Below are 22,078 nucleotides of genomic sequence, written 5' to 3' on the forward strand. Positions count from 1 at the left end.
TGGAGCTCCGCAGCGCTGCTACCACACCTATTTTAGGTCCCCGTCACGGACCTGTCGGCAGGCGAAATGTGCCTCCACGTGTGCGAACCATGCCTCCGCGGCGTGCTCCCAGAATTCCGGCAGCTTTATGAAAACATCGCGCTCAGCCATGTTCGTTAATTTTCCGGAAACTTTCTCGGAAAAGTCGGGGTCACCAGTGTAGTGCCGTGAAAAGAGAGTCGGAGGCGGTGTATTAAGAATCGAGTTCCAATCTTTATTATCCATTACATTCAGAGAGGTTAACACATGCACTGCTCTGCCTGATGAGCTAGCAGGAATGGCAGCTAAAGCTACAGGTGTTCCCCACTAAAGGGTCCGTGTGGCAACACAATAAGCAAGGTGAATTATGTCCAATAACGTGTCACCACAATATATAGAATAATTATGATGATGAATGCATATTTTTTTACCACTAAAATACAGCAACACATCTTTGATTCATGTCGTTTATAACTGGAATATTACAATTATTATTAACTGTGTCTGTAGTCTACAACACAACAAAATAGGAAATAACAACAATAAACACGATTTAAACAGACACAAACATAAACCATTTAACTACGTATAGCCTACTTACTTGTAGAAGTACAAATGTCTAGGAAATATTCCAAAATCAACAACAACTGCGAGGCTGCACACACGACGCTCCGCTTCCGCAACGTTTTGAAACGCGTCTGGTGTGTGTTGACGCAGGAGGAGGTCGCAGCGTGGCGCAGCCGCAACGTAACGCGGCGCAGACGCTCCTGGTGTGTTTTGGGGGTAAGGGCCCCCCCTTGCGTTGAAAATGGACGCTAAGGCCCCCCCCTTGCGTTGGAAAAAGCCGACACAGGGGACTGACATAACGTCAACATAGGCCGACCTGGGAGTGAGGATGTGTTGGTCCTGTTAGTGAGGAAACAAGCAGCTGGGCAATGTGCTTTTATTTCCCTTTACCTGCTCTATCTCATTGTCATTGTGAAAAGTATCAGTAGCCTATAGTAGGCTATATTGTCAGTGAGTAGCTTCATGGGATGTTTTATATTTAGTATATAGGCCTACTATATAACATGTGTGTCTCAATAATAATAATAATAATAATAATAATAATAATACATGGGACTTTTATAGCGCTTTTCAGGAAACTCAAAGACGCTTTGACAGAGAGTTAAGAAAAATAAAGACAAGAGAAAACAAATAAAATTAAAAAATAGATAACAAAGAAATACAAAAAAGATAAACAAAACAGAAAATAGGGGGGGAGGGGGTGGTCAGTGGTTGAATGCAGTGTTGAACAGGTGGGTTTTGAGTGATGTTTTGAATGCTGTGAGGGAGGAAGAATCACTTCACTTCATCAAGGCCCACTTTGAAACATTTTGAGATGTTTTAGGCGCATGTCAGCCATCACCGCATTAATCGATATTTTGTATTTTATGTTCTTTGTTTTTTGTCTGTAACATGCCACACACCGTTATGTTTATTTCCGCATTCGGTCTACTTTGCTACATTGAATCGGGGGTTCCTACGTCAATAAAGTGTTCGCAGGGGAGGAAAGGAAGTGTTGATGTCAGACAGCTTGCTTGAGGCGCGAGCATCAGTGGGTGATTCAGCTTTCTGCCTCACTAATGGCTGACTAACGGCTCCAGCTGCACCGACCCTGAGGAAACATGCTCCGTCTGAGAGACGTCGTACAGCGGTCTGTTCCCCCTCGGAACTCCCCGCTTTATTCCGGTTTATGGCAGCGGGCTGGATATAAAACGCAGCCCGGGCCTCAGGTTACCGAGCAGCCCGGGCTAAAGCGCTTCAGCACGGCCGAAGCAACCGTGCAGACCGGAGCTGGACACCCATGCCGGATGCGAGAGAAGAGCCTGACCATGGCGAGCTTGAGCCCGCAGGTGAAGGCGGTGGAGTACGCTGTGAGAGGGCCCATCGTCATCAGGGCGGGGGACATCGAGAAGAGGCTGCAGCAGGTCGGCCATAATATGTTACATTACCGTATCTGTGTGTGAGGAGGACGGAATAATGGGAGTCTGGCAAAAATATATTTTATTCAACGCTTCATTATTAAGCTTTAAGTAAAACACACAAAGGGTAATACGCAGGTTAAACGGCGCGCGGAGCAGAGCAGCACAGGTTGCATCATCCCGGATCCTGGTCCTGTCTGGAGGCAGGCCGTCCGGCTGGAAGATGCTCTGACCGGCTACAGGTCCACAGCCCACACTGCAGCGATGCAGAGGCGGAAGAAGTATTCAGATCATGTAGGCCTACTTGGGTAAAAGTAGAACTACAGGAGTTTAGGAATACTCTGTTACAAGTAAAAGTGCTGCATTAAAAATGTTACTCAAGTAAAAGTACAAAAGTATCAGCATCAAAATATACTTACCATACCAAAAGTAAAAGTAGGCTACTCATTGTGCGATGATGGTCTATTTCAGAGTAATATATATTATACGTTTTGAATGTAAGTTATTGATGTATCGATGTGCTTATCACAGTTTGTGGGACTCATTTTAATTACTTAATTTAATTCTGGGTAGCATGTCAATTTTATTTTACATGTGTGCAAAGAGGAAAGAACACACAAGCACAGACAAGAAAACATAAATACAATTGGGTCAATGAGTCACTTTGGTATCGTTTGTTTAGTTAAAGTCAATCTTGGGAGTTGTTTGATTCCAGTCTGTTTCTTTTTTGCATCGTCCTGTCAGATCATTTTGTGTCAATATATTTAAGTAATAGTTCCTCTTGTAAGACCGTACAGTGAACGTTGAGAGTGCATTTCAAACAAAAGTCAGAAACGGTTCAATGTCCCGTTTGTTGGTATCCTCAACGCTTGTTGAAGAGGGCAGCTGTACATCCCTGGCTTCCTTTATTTATTTATTTGGTTTGCCCGTTGATTGTCTGTTTGTTTTGTTTGTCCACCATGTACAGCGACCTTGGGTCCCTTGAAAGGCGCTATATAAATATCATTTATTATTATTATTATTATTACTCCAACTGAAGTCTTATTTAAGTGTTGATCATATTGTTTTGACTCCCGAGTCGTGAGTCCTGCATCCTGAGTCGCAGTCCTGAGTCGTGGCTGAACCTGTCTCTGCGGTCCTGCCTGACTCTCATTATCCTACTTCCCTGATGGCTCCCACAGGATTGTTGACATCCTCGTGGATTCATCTTCTTATTACAGACACATGCATTTCCTAACATTTGGACTACCTATGTTGTAAATGTATTATCTTTTCAATTTACACACGGCATCTATTGCACGTCTGTCCGTCCTGGGAGAGGGATCCCTCCTCTGTTTGCTCTCCCTGAGGTTTCTCCCATTTTTCCCTTTAAACTGTGGGTTTTCTCTGGAAGTTTTTCCTTGTACGAAGTGAGGGTCTAAGGACAGAGGGTCTAAGGACAGAGGGTCTAAGGACAGAGGGTCAAAGGACAGAGGGTCTAAGGACAGAGGGTCTAAGGACAGAGGGTCAAAGGACAGAGGGTCTAAGGACAGAGGGTCTAAGGACAGAGGGTCAAAGGACAGAGGGTGTCGTATTCATATTCTGTACAAACTGTGAAGTCCACTGAGACCAATGTAACATTTGTGATATTGGGCTATTTAAATAAACTTTGATTGATTAATTGATATTGTTTATCATTAATCTATATCTGCAAAATAACTTCAGGTACTACGTAAATGTAATGGAGTACACGATTATCCCCTGAATTGTAGTAGAAGTACAAAGTAGCATAAAATGGAAATACATGTTCCTCATAATTGTACAGTACTTGAGTAAATCTACTTAGTTACTTTACACCACTGCAGTGATGACAGGGGCAGTGTTTGACTTTGTATCAAAAGCATGCTGATGGAGCTTTGTGATTTTTCTTCTTGTCTCTCCAGGGAGGGAAAGAGTCTTTCACTGAGGTCATCAAAGCCAACATCGGGGATGCTCATGCCATGGGTCAGCAGCCAATCACTTTCCTCCGTCAGGTGAGGGGACAGACATGCCGTGTGTCCTCATGCTCACACTGTGTCATTCACTGTATCAGTTCTTATTGTGAGCACCAGCAGAAGGGCTGTTAGTGCAGCCAGAGTTGAAATGTGTCCTCAGGGCAGGGCGTAGGTTTGATTGTGATATCTGTTGGGTCATTAGTCGTGGGGTCCACGAGGCAGCTGAGGCATCAATGACAGACTGTATGACCGTGCCTCTGATCCGGAGTCTCAGAAATGGTAAAACATAAAATAGCGTAAGCATTTGTTTTTGACTTCCCATTACTTTACATTATTGTTACGCATGACTGTTGTTCAAAAATACTCTAATACAAGTAGAAGTTCTGACTAAACTTCTCTACTCAAGTAAAAGTAAATAAGTATGGGCTTTGAAATGTACTTAAATAAAAAGTAGCCATGACCAACTGTTTTATAGAACACCTCCTTATATATGGCCATGGCTGATAAGAATGTCTGTTCTCAGTGAACAGACATTCTAAATACAAATCATCACCCCACCAAACACAGATTCAAACTAAAGAAAAGAGTCTGTTTTGAAAATGTGTGAAGTAGAAAGTACAGGTATTTGTGTTTAAAATGTAAGAAGTAAAATTTGTACGAAAAATAAATAGTGGAGTAAGTACTGATACCAGAAAAATGTACTAAAGTACAGTAACAAAGTATTTGTACTTCAATGCTTTTCAGCTCTGTAAATGCATATGGTGATTTAATGCAGCTGAAGTCAGCTGACTGTGTATCAGGCCTATGTCCCCCTGCACACAGCATGCGTCAGCAGGATTTAGTTCATTGTCTGTCGTTTGAAAATTAAATATTGCAATTAATTTTCACATTCCATTTTCCGTTGTGACTCTCTAAACTGTTGATGTGCATTTGTCCCATTATTGACTGTGTGATCCATAAGCTTGAGAACACATTAAGCTAATATTTGAATACTTTCTTCTTGTGGTGTGTGTGTTTGAAGGTGGTGGCTCTGTGTTGTTACCCTGAGCTGCTGCAGAGTCCCTCCTTCCCTGAAGACGCCAAGCAACGCGCCCAGCGCATCCTGCAGGGCTGTGGAGGACAGAGCCTCGGTGTGTGTGTGTGTGTGTGTGTGTGTGTGTGTGTGTGTGTGTGTGTGTGTGTGTGTGTGTGTGTGAGCAGACATAATCCCAGAGGACATACAGTCCTATTTACCAAGAAGTATTTGACTTGAGAAATCAGAGCAGAATGTAGTCCCTCTAAAACATGACATTGAATTGTGTGTGTGTGTGTGTAGGCTCGTACAGTGCCAGTCAGGGGGTGGAGTGCATCCGTCAACATGTAGCTGAGTTCATCACAGAGAGAGACCAGGGCGTCCCCTCAGACTGGAACAACATCTACCTCACCACAGGGGCCAGTGACGGCATCATGGTATGAGCAGCACTCTGGGGGGGGGGGCTTTATGAGTTAATGACAGTTGTCGTCATAGTAATGGCACCTTCAAACCCCTGACCATGTGATTGGTACATGCCTATATAACCCCTGAGCCACAGTTGCCCTTATGATACACACCCCCTTCACTTTCATCTGCCTGAACTTGTGTGTGTGTGTGTGTGTGGTGTGTGTGTGTGTGTGTGTGTGTGTGTGTGTGTGAGTGTGTGTGTGTGTGTGTGTGGTGTGTGTGTGTGTGTGTGTGTGTGTGTGTGTTGTGTGGCCTAGCATTACTATACTTGTGGGGACCTAAATCTGTTTACACAGTCACGTGTGGAGACTCGCCTCCCTTATGGGGACAAATTGGAGGTCCCCATGAGGGGAATCATTAATGTTAGGGTGAAGACTTGGTTAGGTTTAGGGTAAGGTTAAGGGTTAGGCATGTGTTGGTTATGGTTAAGGTTAGGATAAGTCTCCAGGAAATGCATGTAAGTCAATGTAATGTCCCCTGAAGTGATGTATACATGGTATGTGTGTGTGTTCTTTAAAGTGTTGGAGGCTTTAACATACATGTGATTGTGTTAGCAGCAGTGTGTGAGCCTGACAGTGACATCAGGAGTGTGTGTTGTTGCAGAGCATCCTGAAGCTGCTGGTGTCGGGGGAGGGCAGCGGCAGGACGGGGGTGCTGATCCCCATCCCTCAGTACCCGCTGTACTCCGCTGCCCTCTCAGAGCTGGACGCCGTGCACATCCACTACTACCTGGACGAGGACAGCTGCTGGGCCCTGGACATAGAGGAGCTGCAGAGAGCGTATCTGAGCGCCAAGCAGCTCTGTACCCCCCGAGCACTCTGCATCATCAACCCCGGGAATCCCACCGGTAACACAGCACAGATCTGATCAGAGAGCAGCCACACACTCATAACAATTACAAGTTAACACACATCTGCATTGTTGGGCTAGAGTCAGGTTTGTATGTATGGAGCACACCTTCATCTCAGGTGTGAGCCACGTGACAACTGGGTCATCAAGATCCGGTTCTAAACCAACATTCCATACATCACATTATAATATTCAGTTATCTTGAGTTAAGGATGATTAGTTATATATCAATTACAACATCGAGACATGTTGAAGTGAAATCTTGTCAAATCTAACTCAATAAAGTGGTTATTTCAGATCAATATAAATGATATTATATTTTATAAAGTAAATGCTCTAATAAACATTACAGTAAACAATAGAAGGATTTCAAACATGTACTCAGTCACATTCTGATCATATGATTGAATGACAGCAACCACAAGGAAAGTGTATGAATATAGTATGAATAGTTAGTTGATGTGTTCTGACCGCCACAATAGTATAACCCAGCTTTGATTCTCTGCCTGAACCCAGCTATAACAAACCTGACTGTAATTATTTTTACATTTCATACATTTGAAGACACGTGGAAGTTAGATAATCAATTTTTGTTCACATTTATACTACGTTACATATAGTTTTACTATAGTGTGCTCTCATATAGGCTTTGCTTGGAGAGGTTTGGAGAGTTTCTGCTAATGACTGACCATCCTGTCTCAGAGCCTAAAAGCTGACTGAATATTTCAAGCCTTTTACATGGAAGTATTATCAAAGTGTTTGTCTGCATCACGTTCTGACTGTTGAGGGCTGACATGTATTTGTGTAACCTTTTTTTCTTTTGTAACTGGGCCAAACATTTCCACTGTGAGTAACTTCAGCTCTGACAGCAGTTTGTCTCCCTCTGTTCTCAGGCCAGGTGCAGAGTAAAAAGTGTATCGAGGAGGTGCTGCACTTCGCCTATGAGGAGAACCTGTTCGTCATGGCTGATGAGGTAACTGCTGAACAGAGTCCATACTCATGAGAAATCCACTTTTAAGCATATTAAGAAATTGTTATCCATTAATTTGAAATGTCAAAGTGTTCAGAGCCTGTGTTGTTGCTTATGTGCAATGCATATGTGTGTGCAGTATCCAAGATATTTGATTTCAGCCAGTCTGCTGAAATAAGACCCCCCCCCCTCAGAGTTAGTGGTGTTTACAGTGACCGTGTCCTTGGAGTGCGGTCTATGTGTAAAATAACAACCAGGCTTTAGCTACCAACCAGAGTAACATCAAATCACATGTAATCTAAGTCACCAATCTTTCTGATCCTTTCCTGTAATTCACATAACATCCACCAAAGTAGCCAGGCTACTGAATTCTTTACAACACTTTTCTCACCATATTGACAAGAATTATTTTTAATGATAACACACAGAAAAAAAAACAATATGTTTTATTTGGTTATCATAATTAGAATCCCTTTTATCACATATACTAGGAATTTGCTGCAAAGGCAAACGAAGGCACAGAAAGAAGAATCCTTTTTACATTTTTTAAAGAACGGAGCAAAAAATAGTTATTTTATAAAAACAAGACTATTGTAACATATTAAAACAAATTAAATGATTATGTTGTGCTTTAAGTGGCTTCTGGGAAATGCTTATAAATGACAACTAATGTCCTTACGAGAGTGATTGATCTGTCTTTACTCTGTAACTATGTCCTAAAATATGGATTTATGTAACATTGCACGGTCAGTTGTGGTGCAGCTGACAGCGGCTGCAGGTGGAGCTGAGGGTGGAGCTGAGGGTGGGGCTGAGGGTGGAGCTGAGGGTGCAACTGACAGCGGCTGCAGGTGGAGCTGAGGGTGGAGCCGAGGGTGGAGCTGAGGGTGGGGCTGAGGGTGGAGCTGAGGGTGCAACTGACAGCGGCTGCAGGTGGAGTTGAGGGTGGAGCCGAGGGTGGAGCTGAGGGTGGGGCTGAGGGTGGAGCTGAGGGTGGGGCTGAGGGTGGAGCCGAGGGTGGAGCTGAGGGTGGGGCTGAGGGTGGAGCTGAGGATGGAGTGAGGGAGGAGCTGAGGGGTGGGGCTGCGGTGGAGCTGAGGGTGCAGGTGGAGCTGAGGGTGGAGCTGAGGGTGGAGCTGAGGGTGGAGCTGAGGGTGCAGGTGGAGCTGAGGGTGGAGCGAGGGTGGAGCTGAGGGGGGTGGAGCTGAGGGTGGAGCTGCAGGTGGAGTGAGGGAGCTGATGGTGGAGCCGGAGGTGGAGCTGAGGGGGTGGGTGGAGCTGAGGTGGAGCTGGGGAGCGGATGGTGGAGCCGGAGGTGGAGCTGAGGGTGCAGGTGGAGCTGAGGGTGGAGCTGAGGGTGGAGCTGAGGTGGGGAGCTGCAGTGGAGATGAGGGAGCTGATGGTGGAGCCGAGGTGGAGCTGAGGATGGAGCTGCAGGTGGAGCTGGGGGAGCTGATGGTGGAGCCGGAGGTGGAGCTGAGGGTGCAGGTGGAGCTGAGGGTGGAGCTGAGGGTGGAGCTGAGGGTGGAGCTGCAGGTGGAGCTGAGGGGAGCTGATGGTGGAGCCGGAGGTGGAGCTGAGGGTGCAGGTGGAGCAGAGGGAGCTGAGGGTGGAGCTGAGGGAGCTGCAGGTGGAGCTCTGTAGTTGAACCTGCGTCTGTCCTCCAGGTGTACCAGGACAACGTGTACTCAGCAGACTGTCACTTCCACTCCTTCAAGAAGGTCCTGTATGAGATGGGCCCCGAGTACTTCAACAACGTGGAGCTGGTGTCCTTCCACTCCACCTCCAAGGGCTACACCGGAGAGTAAGTATCTGACACTGAGCCCCACTCTGGGAACACAAGGAGCAGGTGGTTGTACGTCCACTCTGAAAAGTTAATATTTGTCATGGTGGAGGATGAAGAGGAGAGAAGCTGCTCTGTAGTCTAATGGTACAGCAGCAGAAACTGACTCTGGCTGAATAGTCTGTGTTTGTATAATTTTATATTTCTTTATTTGGCAGCAGGGCAGTTTTTCAATATTTTCAAAGGTTACCTTGACAACACATCACCGTATCACACACTAGCCTCGCCCTGTTGCCTTTTATCCATCTCGTTAGGCCTCTTTATATTTGATTGACATTGCTTTATTACCATAAGTAACCACATGCTTTGTATGAGTGATCCATCATCGCTGTAGAGCAAGGAGGACAACCACCACAGAGACACAAGTACAACACTCATCAGCAGCAACATTCAGAGTCCACCAGCCAATCTGCTACAACTAACGGGCTTCTCAGTCTTAGTTATGATAATGTCTGTCTGAAAGACGCGGCCAAACACAAGCTTTTTCTCAAATGTTATCTGTGACGTCACCATCACTTTTCTCTCATCTTATAAATGTGCTTCTCTTTGTTTGTCCCCCCAGGTGTGGTTTCCGCGGAGGCTACATGGAGGTGCTGAATATGGACCCCCGGGTGAAGGAGCAGCTGGTCAAACTGCTGTCTGTACGCCTCTGCCCCCCCGTCCCGGGACAGGCAGCCATGGACGTCATCGTAAACCCCCCCAGAGAGCATGAGCCCTCGTACGCTCAGTTCATCAAGGTGAGTCTTTACCTGCTCACAATATTACATCTGTGTTAGTGACAGGCAGCAGCACTGAGAGGAACACAGAGAAGTCAGTTTAGAGATGAAGCATCCAGAGAAACAGCTCATTAAAATAACACCTGAGGAGGTTGGCGTCATTAGAGACGTCTCTGAGGAGAGTACACGTCTAACCGAAAATCTCATTATCTTTTTAGACTGTATAGTTTACCTCTTCAGGCCTAAAAAGACAAACTGAAATTCAACTGCATGTTTGATTTTCTGACACTGCATACATGTCTGCTGTTTCCTGTGCATGAATCCCTCTGCTTACTCACAGTAATGTGTCTGTGTAAATGGACAACTTTCCATGTAGTCAATTGTGTACAGAAAGCAGTAACTTTAGATAGCAGCCTGCTAAACAACAAGACTCAACTTAATTGGAATCATATGGCATATCATATATGGCAGGGGTCGGCAACAGGCGGACCGCGGTCCGGATCTGGACCCAGACGCCGACCTATACGGACCCGGACCTATAATCAATACATTAATAGGGGATTTTCAATTTTTAACGGGGCGATTCTATTTTAACCGCCGCCGACAGGGGGCTTGCAAAGAGACAAGTGAGCGATACAGGAGAGGATAAACACAGAAGAAGAGACGACCTAGTGAGCGATACAGGAAGGAGAAACACAGAAGAAGAGACGAGAGAGCGATACAGGGAGAGAAAACACAGAGAAGAGACGGATGTGAGCGATAAGGAGAGAACACAGAAGAAGAGCACGGAGAGCGATACAGGGAGAGAAGAAACACAGAAGAAGAGACGAGAGAGCGATACAGGGAGAGAGAAACACAGAAGAAGAGACGATGTGAAGCGATACAGGGAGAGAAACACAGAAGAAGAGACGAGAGAGCGATACAGGGAGAGAAACACAGAGAGAGACGATAGAGCGATACAGGGAGAGAGAACACAGAAGAAGAGACGAGTGAGCGATACAGGGAGAGAAACACAGAAGAAGAGACGAGAGAGCGATACAGGGAGAGAAACACAGGAAGAAGAGACGGATGTGAGCGATACAGGGAGAGAAACACAGAAGAAGAGACGAGTGAGCGATACAGGGAGAGAAACACAGAAGAAGAGACTGAGAGAGCGATACAGGGAAGATGAGAAACACAGAAGAAGAGATAGAATAGAATGAGAGAGCGTACAGGGAGAGAAACACAGAATGAAGAGATGAGAGAGCGATACAGGGAGAGAAACACAGAAGAAGAGACGAGAGTAGCGATACAGGAGATACAGGAGAGAACACAGAAGAAGAGACGAGATGAGAGCGATACAGGGAGAGAAACACAGAAGAAGAGACGAGTGAGCGATACAGGAGAGAAACACAGAAGAAGAGACGAGTGAGCGATACACGGGAGAGAAAACACAGAGATGAGAGAGCGATACAGGGAGAGAAACACAGAAGAAGAGACGAGAGAGCGATACAGGGAGAGAAACACAGAAGAAGAGATGAGAAAGCGATACAAGGAGAGAAACACAGAAGAAGAGACGAGAGAGCGATACAGGGAGAGAAACACAGAAGAAGAGACGAGAGAGCGATACAAGGAGAGAAACACAGAAGAAGAGACGAGAGAGCAATACAGGGAGAGAAACACAGAAGAAGAGACGAGTGAGCGATACAGGGAGCGAAACACAGAAGAAGAGACGAGTGAGCGATACAGGGAGAGAAACACAGAAGAAGAGACGAGAGCGCGGCAGAGAGCAGCGGAGAGGAAAGTGAGTGAAGAGAATAGTTAGCGATACAGGGAGAGAAGAGGAGAGGAGAGTGAACGGGCGTGTTAGCGGCAGACAGGGAGAGACAAATAATTACACATGGCGCTCTCCAAGAAGAGGAAAGTGGACAGTGAGAACAGAGCTTTGAACCCTGAGTGGACTCATTCATGTTCATCCTGCCCACTGGGAGCACAGAGCCAGTGTGTCTAATTTGTTCAGAGACCGTGGCGCTCATTAAAAGTGCCAAAACGCCACTATGAGACAAAACACAAAGGGTTTGACCAAACATTCCCTCTCAAGTCAGAACTGAGGTCACAAAAAAGAAGCAGTCTCAGAGCCCAATATGATCAGTCCACCAGGATCAACATTAAAACCAAATATCGTTCCAGGGCAGGCTAACCGAGGCTAACCAATGAGCACCTGCATGTGTATGAGAAAGGCCCTGACACCATTTCAGCCCAGATTTAAACTCCTGGCAGGACAAGCTCGAGCTCAATTCTCGCACTGAACAGAACAAAGTGAGTGAGGGACTACAATATAACAGGGAAAGAAAGAGAAACTTTGAAACTGTTCAATTGTTATGATGTGTAAAGACTGATATTGTTCTATAATCGGCTGAAACCAGCGTTTCCGCCAGGGGGGCGTCTTGCCGTCATTTGACGCCCTTATTCAGCTCGGGACGCCCTGAACGCGAGCCGAGGGCGTCCAAAAATATTAATAATTCGAGAGAAGATCGAGAGTTTTTATCGCTTGAAATGACGAAAAGGAAAAAGGACAAGGACATCCCTCTGTTGGAGGGGCAAAGGAGTCTGGTGGGATTATTTTCGGAGTATTGAGGATCGTTTCCCCGACATCGGCGGTGCCTGCTACAGGACAACAACACGGAACGTGCGCGATTTGGACGCGGTGCTAGTGGAGCACGCGCATGAGCTGCGAGCACCAGAGCCTCGCAGCGGCGAAACTGAGGCTCCGTGGTAAACTGGTAACATGAAGAGCCGTTTATGAGCCGAAACAGCCGGCGCTTTAAGAGAGCCGAGCCAAATGATCCAACTCACTAACGTAAAAAGACAGTATCTATAAAGGACGGCTCAAGTCAAAATTCAAACCCCCCCCCCCCCGCTCTCGGGGTGGACACCCTCTCAGCCTGGTCTGGCGGAAACACTGACTTGCACGTCTGTCCGTCCTGGGAGAGGGATCCCTCCTCTGTTGCTCTCCCTGAGGTTTCTCCCATGTTCCCTTTAAACTGTGGGTTTTCTCCGGAAGTTTTTCCTTGTACGATGTGAGGGTCTAAGGAGGGAGGGTGTCGTATTGTCATACTGATATTCTGTACACACTGTGAAGACCACTGAGACAAATGTAACATTTGTGATATTGGGCTATATAAATAAACATTGATTGATGATTGATTGAAACTGTTAAGTCATGATGTGAAACGGTTAACAAAGAAAAAGGGAAACTCAAGCTGCTGCTACACTTTATTTTATTTATCTAAAATTAAGCACTTTTAAGATGCACATTACATTACATTACATTTAGCTGACGCTTTTATCCAAAGCGACTTACAATAAGTACAGTCGACCAGGAAGACACAACCTTGAAGAAAACAGAATCATATAAGTACATCAGGTTTCATAGAGCCAAACATTTCAAGTGCTACTCAACTGGCTTTAGATAAGCCAGTCCTTTATTAGTATATAAGTGCTTTGTTAATAAATCTATCGCTCGAAGTGGAGTCGAAAGAGATGAGTTTTCAGTTTGCGCCGGAAGATGTGCAAGCTATCAGCTGTCCTGATGTCAATGGGGAGCTCATTCCACCATCTTGGAGCCAGGATAGCAAACCCACGTGTTTTTGCTGATGGGAACTTGGGTCCCCCTCGCAGCGAGGGTGCAGCGAGTCGTTTGGCTGATGCAGAGCGGAGTGCACGCGCTGGGGTGTACGGTTTAACCATGTCCTGGATGTACGAAGGGCCAGATCCATTGGCAGCATGGTAAGCAAGTACCAGTGTCTTGAAGTGGATTCTAGCAGATTTTCAAGAGCTATTTATTTTCTCTATTTTATTTTTAAATGCAGCCAGAGAGGAACATTACACATATCCACAGTATTTACTGTATATCTGTACAGTTCAATGTTAATAGACAATAAATAGTTGTTTTTGAATTGTACTTTCTTTATTTGATTGGCAGTCAGCTGTTGATTACATGCAGACGTTGATAAAGCTGCAGCTACTTCATTATATATCACACTAATTCACTAAACATTTTGAAGTTCCGGACCTTTGCATGGGGAGATGTTCTCTAACTGGACCTCGTTGAATTTTAGTTGAATACCCCTGGTATATGGTATGGCACAGGCTTCTAGTGGAATCCAAGCCGATGAGGTGAAAGGGATCCATCTAACAGAGTTTCCATTGGTCAGTCAGTAGTGTTTCTACACTATGTTGAACCCTGATGTAACAAGAGGCCAATGCTGCAGTCTTCTCCAATACAGGGCTGTATGATAAATAATTAAAGAAGTCATCCTGAGGAAACCCACAAGCTGTTTCAGTTCAAAGGAGCTTAAAGCCTCTTACACACCAAACTGTCACCAAAGAACACGTCCCGACGGAACGTCGTCTCCTGCGTCTTGGCCATGTGTCGCACTGGAACACACCGCAAAGACTTCAGCCGACGGCCAAGTTGCACGTACGAACTGCGCATGCGTGAGTGGCAATAACTCTCCGTACCAGCAGGCGGCGGTAGTGTGTATTCGTCATTCAAAAGAGGCAACAACCGGAAGACACACTGCGTGATAACCAAGAGAAGAAGAACAGACTGCGTGATATAAACAAACAACAAATAGAGTGTGCGTTCCATTTTCACTCTACAGCGAGAAGCTCACGGGGCTTTCCCGAACCTGTGTCGAGAGCTGGAGTTAAATTAAATCTCAGATTTGCCTTCTTAATAGTTTGTTTGGGTCCCTCACTTCCGTTTCGCTTCTCATGCACTGATTCGCTAGCTGAACAGCCAATCAGAGTGATTTATTTGGCCGACAGCCTTTAGCCGACAGCCTACCGATTCAACATGTCGAATCGGCGGCGGAAGGTGTCGGCACGGCCGTAAAGACACGACGGAGCAGTACACACCAATCTGAGTAGGGCGACACGACGCTCATCGAAGGCCCGACATCTATCGACGCTGAAAATCGGCTCGGTGTGTAGGGGCCTTAAGTTGTTCCCTTAGTACAGGGATCTCAGCCATAGGAACCCTGTTTTACATTGATAATACCATTGATGAAACCGTTTAAAGTCGATAAGATGTTTTACTGAAGCACTGACACTGGCAGCGCCCTCTTCTTTCCATGACTTTCAGCTGGTGTGTGTCCCTGACCAACACACAGTAGTGTATTCTGGCCTCAGCCTTGTGTATTATGGGTTGTGTTTTCCAGGAGAAGAGCTCGGTCCTGGATGTCCTGGCTCAGAAGGCGCGGTTGACGGAGCAGATCCTGAACTCTGTTCCTGGAATTAAATGCAACCCGGTCCAAGGAGCCATGTACGCCTTCCCTCGGATATTCATTCCCCCCCGAGCCATTCAGGAAGCCAAGGTCAGAAACAGCATGTACTTTAATATGCAAAAACACACCAGAACAAAACAAACTATCCACACATTGCCTTTCCAATGCAGGGACACAAACATATTTGGTTCATATTTGTGTACAACAATATTGTGTTCTAACAAGGAAGTTGTTCATTCAGGTATGTGTTATTCACATAACAAAGCAGCAAAGATTATTTCTATAGGCCCAGCCGGAAGTTAGCTTCACAAAGGCTCCCTGAACAAAAAGCAATGGGAGTTTTCCATCGGGTTTGGAACATTGCAGAAAATATAATCTGAGGCAAACAAATGTTTATAATACTTAAATGTTTTGTTCAGCAGGATAATCTCCACGAATTATTGTTTTTTGAAGCATAAATACAATGGGCAGAAGTAAAAAGCTAAAGTTGGGCTATAAAGGAACTACAGCACGGTCACATGACTTCACCAGCGCTAAGCTAAAGGCAGGTAATGTTGGGCGTGATGACGTTTAGGCGTCTGATTTAGTTAGCAAACGCCGTGTTTAGATCCACCAGTGGGGTATTTACTGACATATTTTATGTCGTAGAAAAAATGTGAAATCTCTTCAGTTTGTTGTACAATTCTAACTCATTTCCATATTTAATGATTCTGTCCTGCACTTCTCTATAAATAGGAAATTATCTTGAGAGTGTATCCCAGCATGCATTGAGAAGCAGGAAGTGGATGTTCCTGAATAATGTGTGTGTGTGTGTGTGTGTGTGTGTGTGTGTGTGTGTGTGTGTGTGTGTGTGTGTGTGTGTGTGTGTGTGTGTGTGTGTGTGTGGTGTGTGTGTGTGTGTGTGTGTGTGTGTGTGTGTGTGTGTGTGTGTGTGTGTGTGTGTGTGTGTGTGTGTGGTGTGTGTGTGTGTGTGTGTGTGTGTGTGTGTGTGTGTGTGTGTGTGTGTGTGTGTGTGTGTGTGTGTGTGTGTGTGTGTGTGTGTGTGTGTGTGTGTGTGTGTGTGTGTGTGTGTGTGTGTGTGTGTGTGTGTGTGTGTGTGTAGGCCCGCTCCATGGCTCCTGACATGCTGTACTGTCTGAAGCTGCTGGAGGAGACAGGGATCTGCGTGGTTCCAGGAAGTGGCTTCGGCCAGAGGGAGGGGACGTATCACTTCAGGTTGAACAGGAAGCCTTCCTTCATCTTTTATTCATACTGTTAACAAGATGGCATCATGACCAGGATCATTACATAAAGACAGTGTCAAGCAACTAATCTGTCTTGGTTTCCAAACTTGAATGTGATTTAAAAAACGAGGCTGCATAAGAAATAAACCCATTATGTTTTACTATTGCACCGCCCTAAAGAAGAGGGACATTCAAATGCATCCGCCTATCCTCTCAAAAGATGTGGTGCTGAAAGCCTGCTAACCACCAGTCAGTATAGCTCAGTGGCTATCCAGATCACAGTGTTGAGGTCTGAATAAACTGACCAGAGGCGCTGGAAGGTATTTTGAGTGGGGGTGCTATCCGATGTGCTAATTATTACGCACGGGAGGGGGGGGTTTGACGTTGACATACACCAAGCAAAACCACACACACACAGTGGCATAACAATGGACTATTACGCGCTATTACGGGCACTATAGAGCACGCACAAAAGCGCGAGCACACACACACACACATATACTGGTCAATATCATGTTTGTGGTATTTTAATTATTATTTTATGGTTATTGCTGCTGCCGCCGTGCAGAATCTGTGTAATATGTAGCCAGGAATTAGCAATGCCTTGATAGCCTACTTCAATGACTGTAAATTCCACATTGTTGGTAAAATAATATTTTACATCTTTGTAGTGACAGATTCTGCACGGCGGCAGCAAATAACCAACAATGATTAATAATGCATGTCTTACCTATTTGAAATGTGGACTTCCGTTCAGGGGTGTTGTCGATGAATCTTTTCATCAGTGGCTGGATGTCCATCCGATCAAGAATGTCACTGTGTACGTGCATTACGGCCAGGTGTGTCAGTCGTCTCTGTGTCATGTTGCTCCGAAGCCAGGTTTTGAGGCGGCGAAGTGTGGAGAAGGAACGCTCAGAGGAAGCAGCAGAGACAGGTAGACATAGACAAAGTTCGATCAACTTTTCCACTTCTGTCAGGAGTTCCCTGGTTTGAGGATGCAGTGCTCCGATGAATCCTGCAACGTCTTGAGCTGTCTTGAGTCCTTTTGTCTTGTAGAGGTTATCCAGCAATGTGAGCTGCATATGTAGACGAGATGTATCGAACTGATCGGGGACCTGTGCAGCAGTGATCTCTCTCATGCCTAAGTATTCTCCTTTTGCGGTTGTCACAAGATCCAAGGCCTCATAGAATTCACACCGCCACTGCTGCTCTCCTACATCAGTCACAATGTATATGTGAAATCGCCCTTGTGCGTTCGGCCCACCGAGTCGGGCATAATGACAGCAAGTTGCAAACCGCCTCATCACCAAACATGGACTGGAACAGCATCTTGCGCTTTGATGACTCCCCGACCACCACTGAGACACTCCGTACAAAGTTTAATGTGTCTGCAACAACACGAACTTCCCTCGCCACTTCTTGTAATACCAGATCAAGTGCATGGTTACTACAGTGCACGTATAGTGCAGATGGACACTGCCCTTTCAGTTTGGCTTGCACGGCCGAGATGCGGCCTCACATTCGCAGCACCATCGAAGCAAAATCCCCTGAGACGCTCCAGTGGCAAATTCAAGTGCAGAAAAACATCCTTTATGCAAGAAAAAAGTGTGTCTCCAGTTGAATCAGGTGCACTGTCAAATGCAAGGAAAGCATTCACTGCCTCAAGTTTTGAATCCACGTATTGCAAAGTAATGGAAAATTGCTCTGATGTACTTATATCAGTGGTCGCATCTGCAGTAAGACCATAGAAAGAATGCTCTGTCGCTTCAGACACGATTTCTCTTTGAACAGCATGGGCGAATATCTCCAGTATTTCATTTTGTACCGTGTCGGACATCCAGTTGTCTCTTCGCTGCAGCCACTCCCGGCATTTTGGCAATGTAAATGTCCGCTCCATCATCAGTTTCCAAAGCACCCCATCTCAATTGTTATGGCCTCTTAATGATATTCCTAAACTGCCGATGAATCTTACTGATCTGAATATTAGCTATAGGACTGTTCTGGCCGTTGTTTGCTCTTTCTCAACAATGTCCGATAGTAGAGCATTAATGGGAGTGTTGCAAGCATTCTCGCCGATTCTGAGTGAATGTCAGACAACTCATGCTGGCTAAACTTTGTGGTTGCTTTACGCCAGTTAACTTGTCTTTCTGTCATTATGTCTTAAGCCCTTCTCTATGGCTTTGCAGCAGGTGGAGCAAAGAACGGTGTCTCTCTCCGTGACATAATGCACCCATTTCCACCGGGTAAACTAGCTTTTCTGAAATGACCGCTCGAAGGTCTCTGTCCCAATTTTCCTCCCAGGAAAACGTATGTCTGGTCGACGCGGCTCATAAAACCCCAAAACGTTAGGGACGCACGGTGTCGGGTCTAGCTTGTCAACTGCACCTGGTGTGTGGCCATGGCTAGCGTTAGCCACAGCTGAACTGCTGGCTCCAGTTTCCTCCGTGCTGCTGCTAGGAGGCTAGTGCTTGTTGGTGGTGGTGGTAGACAAATGTCCTGCCCCTGCATCTTCTATTTCAATCTTTTTAGCAGATTTAGCGTTTTTAGTGAGAAAGAATTCCGAGATACGTTTTTGCGCCATGTCAGTTACTTGTCACTTGTGTTGTGCGTCACGTTAAAAGTAGCCGACTAAAAACTAACAAAAAACTTTTTTTCCACATCTTTTTTTTTTCTTTCCTGAAGCAAAATAATGTATTATATAGTTTTAAATTATCATTTGAATAATAATATATAATATAAAATATATCTCAGGCACAATGAAATGAAATAAGGAGGAGGAGCTCCGCCTGCCTGCCACTAGGGGGTGCTGCAGCGCCCTCAGCACCCCCCTTCCCGCGCCCCTGAAACTGACTGCAGAGCAGACTGCCTTCTGGGGTGGAACTATTATAGTTGATCACAAACTGCTTAGAGTCCAATCATAAAACAGCATGGTGAGATGAGTCACACCGATGAACTATCCAAGCATTAGAATAGGGGCCCAGACACTAAATAGAAAATATTTAAAATATATTTCATTAACATTAATAAATTGAAGAGAGAGCATGTGAAAACATTGAATCTAAAAAACAGCTAACACTAAAAATGTACAAATTAAAAACACTTCAAAGAATGTATGTGAAGCTTTGACATATTTTAATAACTGCTCCCTTACTCTCTTTTTGAAGAAAGACACAGATAAAAAACATTTTATTGTGTTAATATTCTCATTCCATACCTGTGGACCTCTGCAAACCACACCAAATGTCTCCTACTTTATGCTCTGCAGTATAATGATTATTGTATTTCATTGTCATAAATGCTGGTTAGAGTGAGAAAGATTGAGTGTGTAAAATATGTGTTTGTGTGTCTTTGTTCGTTAGAATGACCATCCTGCCGAGCCCAGAGAAGCTCACGGTCCTCCTCGGGAAGCTGAAGGAGTTCCACCTGCGGTTCCTGGAGGAGTATTCCCGGGAGGGGGCTCAGAGCAGCAGCCTTCACAGAGAGGAGGGCGCTCACTGAGGCTCAGACTGAGAGTGTCACCTTATTATTGCTTTGGGTTTGAACTTGTGTTACAGAAATACTGTGCCTTCTCCTCATTGCCACATGATCCTCTCCCAGATAAAGACAACACAGAACAGTGACTGATCTCCCAGAGTGCATCATGCTGTCAGTGCTTTCTACCATCTGCTCTGTCCATCCACACTCATCTAATGATGCTGAGCCGAGCACCTCAAACATCAGGTTATGAAATGCTATGCGAATGAGGAGTTGTATGCCTCTATTAAAGTGCAGCTTCAACGTTTTTCAAAAGCAATTGATTGTTTTTTTGTTTGTTTTGCTCTTGTCCTATAATATTAAAGGCTTTGTTTACTCTAATCGTTTCTGTCACTGTTAGTAGAATTCAGTTTATGGAGATATAGAAGTAAGAAACTCAGTGAAAAAAGGAAAACTGAGCAATCTGGTGCCACTAAATGTTTTTAAAGCTCGGTTGGATGCTACTCAATCGGAAGCTGTACCTGCTCATGTGGATAGTTATTGTAAATTGTAATCCCTGTAATGATGCTGTAAGATGTCCTTTTTGTTGTTCTGTTTATGTTTCATGTGGAACCTACACTGATTCGTTTAAGTCCTCCACAGTAAGGAGCCCCATGCTTAAGGTGCCTTCATACTGCTGCGTTTTCTTTTTCTTTTTGGCCCTTTGCCCGTTTGAATCTTCGTCGTCCTTGTGGATACGCACCTCCAATTCTTGACGTCTTTTACCTAGAATCAGGAGACCTTTTCTTAGTCTGAGCATCCATGCGATGGCTCTTTTCAGACGATACCAGCTTGAATAGTAGCGCATTAGCTTGTCCAATGCGTCCATGCCTTCAACAACGTCTATACGGTGCATGAAGACAGGTTTTCTCACCTCATTGTCCTCCTCAGGGAGTTTCACACTGTCCTGTTTTTCAGGCCATTTGTAGTCTGGGTCTTTTAGGATCGCTGGTCCTTCCATCCAACTCTGTCTGGCCAGAAACTGCTCTGCTGTGATACCACGAGAGGCACAGTCAGTTGGATTTTCTGCAGTGTTGATGTACCTCCATTGATCCACCTTTGTTTCTTCATGTATTACAGCAACCCTATTGGCCACGAAGGTCTTTAGACGTAGGGCCTCATTTGCTATGTACTTCAAGACTGCAGTACTGTCGATCCAAAACACTGATTCTTGTAGTTCTAACTGGAGCTCCTTTCTTATCAGTCTGTCCATCTTTACAGCTAGTACAGCAGCAGTTAACTCCATACGTGAGATGGTAGTTTGCTTTAGTGGAGCGACCCTTGCCTTTCCCATCATAAAGGCACAATGCACAAGGCCTTCCTTGTTTTTCAGCTTCAGGAATGACACCGATCCATAACCACTCTCACTGGCATCTGAGAAGTGGTGTAGCTGTGCAGTAGCAATACTTCCAAATCCCTCAGGCTTGATGCACCTCCTAACTAAAAAGTTGGAAAGCTGTGGTAGTTGGCTTAACCAGGTGCTCCAGTATTGTGCAAGCCCATCAGGAATGTCCTCATCCCATGTAAGCTTTTCCTTGCATAGTTGCTGGAGAAAGATCTTAGCTGGGAGCACAACTGGGGCAAGGAATCCTAGTGGGTCATAGATGGAGCTTACCACTGACAACACTCCTCTTCTTGTGGCTGCTCTCAGGCTGATGTTGACTCTGAACTTGAATGAATCTGATTCTATGCACCAAAGGACGCCGAGTGCTCTTTCGACAGGCAGGGCCTCTTTAGCCAGATCTAGGTCTTTTACTTCCTTGGCTCTTTCACTCTCTGGAATAGTTTTCAAGAGGGCTCGGCTATTGCTTGTCCATTTGGTAAGGTGAAAGCCTCCTGAGGTGCACAAGGACATGAGGTCTTTGCTCAGGGCAATGGCTTCAGAGTCACTACTGACCGACTTTAAAAAGTCGTCAACGTAGAAGTTCCTCAGAACTGTCTCTACGGCCTGAGTTGATGCCGCAGTCCTGTTTTCTTTTGCTGCTCTTCTTAAGGCAAAGTTAGCACAGCTGGCAGACGAGGTGGCGCCGAAAATATGTACAACCATTTTGTAATCAACCATTTCTTGTGTGAGGTCTCCATTAGGCCACCATAAAAAGCGTAGGAGGTCTGTATCCTCTTCTGGGACTCTGACTTGGTGGTACATGGCTTCTATGTCTGCCATCATTGCAACATGCTCTTGTCTAAAATGTGTCAGGACTCCGATGAGGGAGCTTGTAAGGTCAGGACCCTGAAGCAATTCGTTATTGATTGAAGTTCCAT

At 45.3% G+C, this 22,078-nt stretch overlaps 1 protein-coding gene across 1 annotated transcript; it reads left to right on the forward strand.

Annotated features, from left to right (window-relative positions):
• Window positions 1-1,370: 1,370 nt before the first annotated feature.
• gpt2 (glutamic pyruvate transaminase (alanine aminotransferase) 2) lies at window positions 1,371-20,158 on the forward strand. Its single transcript, XM_034215073.1, has 11 exons — window positions 1,371-1,988; window positions 3,905-3,994; window positions 4,977-5,085; window positions 5,271-5,404; window positions 6,039-6,282; window positions 7,178-7,257; window positions 8,919-9,055; window positions 9,657-9,831; window positions 15,015-15,170; window positions 16,183-16,295; window positions 19,663-20,158. The coding sequence occupies exons 1-11, from the start codon at window positions 1,686-1,688 to the stop codon at window positions 19,799-19,801; spliced, it is 1,680 nt and encodes a 559-aa protein (XP_034070964.1). The 5' UTR covers window positions 1,371-1,685; the 3' UTR covers window positions 19,802-20,158.
• Window positions 20,159-22,078: the final 1,920 nt, after the last annotated feature.

This window comes from Gymnodraco acuticeps, unplaced genomic scaffold (assembly GCF_902827175.1).
Source record: "Gymnodraco acuticeps unplaced genomic scaffold, fGymAcu1.1, whole genome shotgun sequence".
Classification (NCBI taxonomy): Eukaryota; Metazoa; Chordata; class Actinopteri; order Perciformes; family Bathydraconidae; genus Gymnodraco; species Gymnodraco acuticeps.